This window comes from Pseudophryne corroboree, chromosome 2, assembly GCF_028390025.1.
Source record: "Pseudophryne corroboree isolate aPseCor3 chromosome 2, aPseCor3.hap2, whole genome shotgun sequence".
NCBI lineage: Eukaryota > Metazoa > Chordata > Amphibia > Anura > Myobatrachidae > Pseudophryne > Pseudophryne corroboree.
The window spans coordinates 30,873,946-30,878,472 of NC_086445.1; the positions used below are offsets into that span (position 1 = coordinate 30,873,946).

Sequence of the window (4,527 nt, forward strand, 5' to 3'; positions counted from 1 at the left end):
GAGCACTTTTAAGAAGTAGAACGTTTGGGGGTATACAGTATATATCAGTGTTTTTTAAACTTTTTCCTTAGGACCTAACATTTCTACTTTTCCAGACCACATAGCTGGTGTTCAGGTATATTCACTGCAAAAGATGAGTCCTTGCTCATCTTACCCGCTAGTCGCGGCAATCGCCGGTCATTTGCCGCGATTAATGTGCCCACAGCCGTGCATAAGGTGCATATGCTCCCGGGAATGGGTTGCACGCGGGCGCCACTAGTCGCAATCACAGTGAGCAAGGACACATCTATAACGGTCACATTTAAAAACCAGGGGTCCTGGAAAACATGACATGTTAGGGTTCCTGGGAGCAAGTTTGAGAAACACTGCAATAATCTAATTGGACTTGAGGTTGAGGGATAGAATTAAGAATTCAAATGAAGCAAAACTATTATTTATTATTTATTTATTTATTTATTTATTAACAGTTTCTTATATATCGGAGCAAATGCCGTTGCGCTTCGAAATTGGACACAATTAAAAGACAAAACTGGATAAAAACAAACAGTCATAGAGGTAGGAGGGCCCTGCTCGCAAGCTTACAATCTATGGGGAAATAGTCATTGATACACAAGGATAGGTGCTATCTATTGCATAGTTGTCCACAAGATTGTAAAGGTTCTTGGTGGGCTGTATGATATCACATCACAGCAGTGATGATGAACCAGGGTCAGGAGGAAGGGAGAGTGAAGAAAGAAAATATGTGAGGATAAGTGTGGACTGTACTGTGGGGATATAATTGGATAGGAAAGCTATGAAGGTAATGTGAGCGGTTCTGGAATTTGATAAGCTTGTCTGAAGAGGTGAGTTTTCAGGGAACACTTGAAGGTTATGATGTCAACTTTATACTAACAACTTATCGGGTCTTTTTATATACTTTACACCAATATAAGATGTCTTCCCAAATTTACTTTGTCTCAGAACTGGTGCTCCACGATCCTTGCACTTTTCTCATATGTTTACCAAGAACCTCATCCCTAACTCCATAAATGAGTGGATTTATAAATCTGGGAATACAGATAAGCAGGAAGAAGTTCATTAATGGCGTGAAATAAAAGTATGGTGTCAAATATTTTTCGGCATGTGAGGTATTGAAAGACAACATGCACAACATGAGCTGAAACGCGTGGAGAAGGACAGTTTTTCCAGCCTTAGAAGCAGATTTCCCAGAAACAATCCTCTGAGCCACCAGCATAACTTGGATGTACGTGTAGGCGATTATCAGCCCAACAGTGGTAAAGCTAAGTACAGTAGATACTATTTTTAAGACCTCCTGTACCTCATTCACTGTTAAATCTGGCCAGTTGCAGAGAATATTGAGTGAGAAGACGCGTTTCTCCACAGAAAAACAAAATGCAATAAAATCTGCGAGCTGTGGAATGAGCCCCACTGTCCACATGATGGCGATAGCAGAACTAGATCTCTGTGCAGTGCACAATTCCGCATGTCTTAATGGATGGCAAATGGCTGCGTAGCGTTCCAAAGACATGGCCGCCAAATTGTAAGGCGTAATCCTAAATGCGCATGTGGAGAAGGTGAGAATTGTGTAGCAGATTGGCACAGGCATGTATACAAGGTACACAACAAAGGTAAAGAGTAGAAAGGAAACAGCTAGATATACCAGATCATTGACAAGCATGTGGATGAAGAGAATATAGCGAGGGTTCTGACGGACATGAGGAACAGTGAAGAAGGCATTCAGTATAACACTCATGAAGTACAAGAAGATGCAGAACAAGGAGAGCATCACTACTAGAACAGTTGTCCTTATGGCTGATGTGGTCTTATTGTCTTGTGCAGTCATGGTGCCATTGAGCTGGGTGGAGTTGGCCATACGATAGACCTGACGTCGCTGGATGAGCCCTGCAGAAAATAGAGATAAAAACAAGGAGCATCTGGTGAACAACTAGTGTCAAAATAAAGTTAATTTTACCTATCTACTTGTGACATGGACATTTTCATTGGACAGGTATAAAAGGATATTGAAGGGACAGTGGTCTCGGATCTTTAATTTGCTCCACGGCACTCCCTACAGACTTCAAGAGGTAAATTTACTAATTATCGTGTTTGACTTCTAAACTAAATTAATTGACATTTTAGGAACATTTTAGACTGAAAATCATGAATTTACTATAGAGCGTTTTTGAGTGGTACTGAAAAATTTGGGGAAAAACCAGTGTGGGGTCCCATCTGTTTATTTCAGAAACTAATAATGAGCTGAACCAGGAGGTGGGCTTACATCATAGTAGGGAGACACCTATCATGGGGTCCCCCAGACATCATGTAAACCACTACCAAGTGGGTCAGCCCAGGACTGGAATTCCTTGGTAAGTAGGGACCTTGTAATAAAGGAGTTACTTGTCCTGAGGAACCCCCCTGGACCAGTCTGAAATACCAGGGCTATTCCCCACGTCCCCGGTGGCAGTGGATGCCGGGTTAATGTTGTCAATAATAGAATTAATACTGCTCTTTACAGTGGAACTATAGGTCCCAGCAAGGCTGCACCAACATGTCGACACTTGGAGAACCACAAGTGCCAGCATGCCCAGATGGCGGGTCAGGGCATCCTACAAGAGAAACACGCAGTAGTATTACATCTTGCTCATGCCGTAGCAACAGCCCTTGACCAAGTATGCTTCAGCTGTACTGTCTACTGAGTGTCATCCACGAACTCAACCATGGAAAGCTGAAGACACATACTGTAGATTGGCACTGATGGAAGTAATTGTAATTCCCCATTGATACCTTCAAAATAACTTCTCAAACCTCCTACATAATCTTCTCTGATTACCACCACGTGCTTTTGTCTTCAGGGACAATTCTGACAAGATTCCTTCAGCCTCAGAAAGTGGTCAGCTGTACCGGTATACGTGGTGCAAGAGCCCGTTAAGTGAGAATTGCATCTTTCTTTGTTTATGTTATAGCTTATTCTTACAAGTGCTTTATATGTTGTCTGTGTTATTTTTAGGTTGTTGATTCAGTGTTGCTACATATGTTTAATTGGTTCAGAAACATTTTTTTATTTGAATTTATGTTAATAAGCAATTATTATTATTATTACCAGTTATTTATATAGCGCACACATATTCCGCAGCACTTTACAGAGAATATTTGGCCATTCACATCAGTCCCTGCCCCAGTGGAGCTTACAATCTATATTCCCTATCACATGTACTGTACACACAGACACATTCACGCTAGTGTTAATCTTGTTGGGAGCCAATTAACCTACCAGTATATTTTTGGATTGTGGGAGGAAATCGGAGTACCCGGAGGAAACCCACGCAAGTACGGGGAGAATATACAAACTCCGCACAGTTAGGGCCATGGTGGGAATCGAACCCATTACACAATCAGTACTGCCCCAATTGAACAACCATACAAAGAGCCATTATCATGAACCAGAAGTAAAGGTAGATTGTGGCTTAGCAACAAATTTTCAGAAACATCTTTTGCATGTAGTACAGTTGAAACAAAACGCAAGTGTTTATATCGTCAATGAAATTAAGGAGAAAAGTAGAAGAAAAGGAGAGAAAGATAAAGAAGTAAAAAGGAAAGGGTGCCAAGAGAGAAGTGGAGAAAGTTAGGTGGGACGGTCGATGTGTGTCATCCAATCACTAACGTGGAATAAATACTAAGAAAGAAAGAAAATGGTCTATAAAGTGGTTAAGGGATGTTTAGCTTGAAAAAAACTAGTCCAAGGAGTCCAAATATTTATAAAAGTAGGTGAATTGTCGTATAAAAGCGAGGTAATTTTTTCGATTCTATATGTTGACCAAACTGCGTTGAGCTTAGCTGTCTATGAAGGGAGAGTGTACGATTTCCATTGGGTTGATGGGGAGATGTGAGGAATAGGTTTTAAAATTAGAGAATGTAGTGGTGAAGTAGGTATTTGAATATCGGCGACAGACTTAATTAATTTATGTATCTCTGACCAAAAGGGGTGGATAAAAGGACAGGTCCACCATATGTGTAAAAAGGTACCTTTCTGACCACAGTGTCTCCAACAGAGGTCCGATGTTGAGGGATAAAGGGAAGTCTACTAGGGATTAAGTCCCATCTATAGTATATTTTATAGGCATTCTCTTTGACGCGAGAAGATATGGAACATTTTGCAATCGCTAATCTAATATGAGACCAGTCCTCAGGGTTCAAAAGTTCTCCAGTATCACGTTCCCAAGCTAATTTGTGATTTTCTTTGGATGGTTGATTAAACGATAAAATCATTTGATATATAGTGGATATCAGCTTTTTAGTGGATTGATGATGTCGACATAAAGACTCCATTGGGGTGTATATATAAAGTGTTTGCGGCAATGGGAGTGAGTGATACAAGTGCCTTAATTGTAAGTATTGATAAAAAAACCTTATGAGGAAGCGTAAATTTGGATTGCATACTTGCAAAATCAGGAAAGGAGAAGAGCAGGGCGATATCAACTAGAAAAAGAATATTATGTTTAGTCCAATTGTGAAAGAGTTTATGACCTA

The 4,527-nt window shown here is 40.5% G+C and overlaps 1 protein-coding gene across 1 annotated transcript; it reads right to left on the bottom strand.

The window, feature by feature from the left end:
* Positions 1 to 946: 946 nt before the first annotated feature.
* On the bottom strand, positions 947 to 1,898 carry LOC134989660 (odorant receptor 131-2-like). The gene has a single exon (XM_063950619.1). It carries the CDS (start codon positions 1,871 to 1,873, stop codon positions 947 to 949), a length of 927 nt encoding a protein of 308 aa, XP_063806689.1. The 5' UTR covers positions 1,874 to 1,898.
* Positions 1,899 to 4,527: the final 2,629 nt, after the last annotated feature.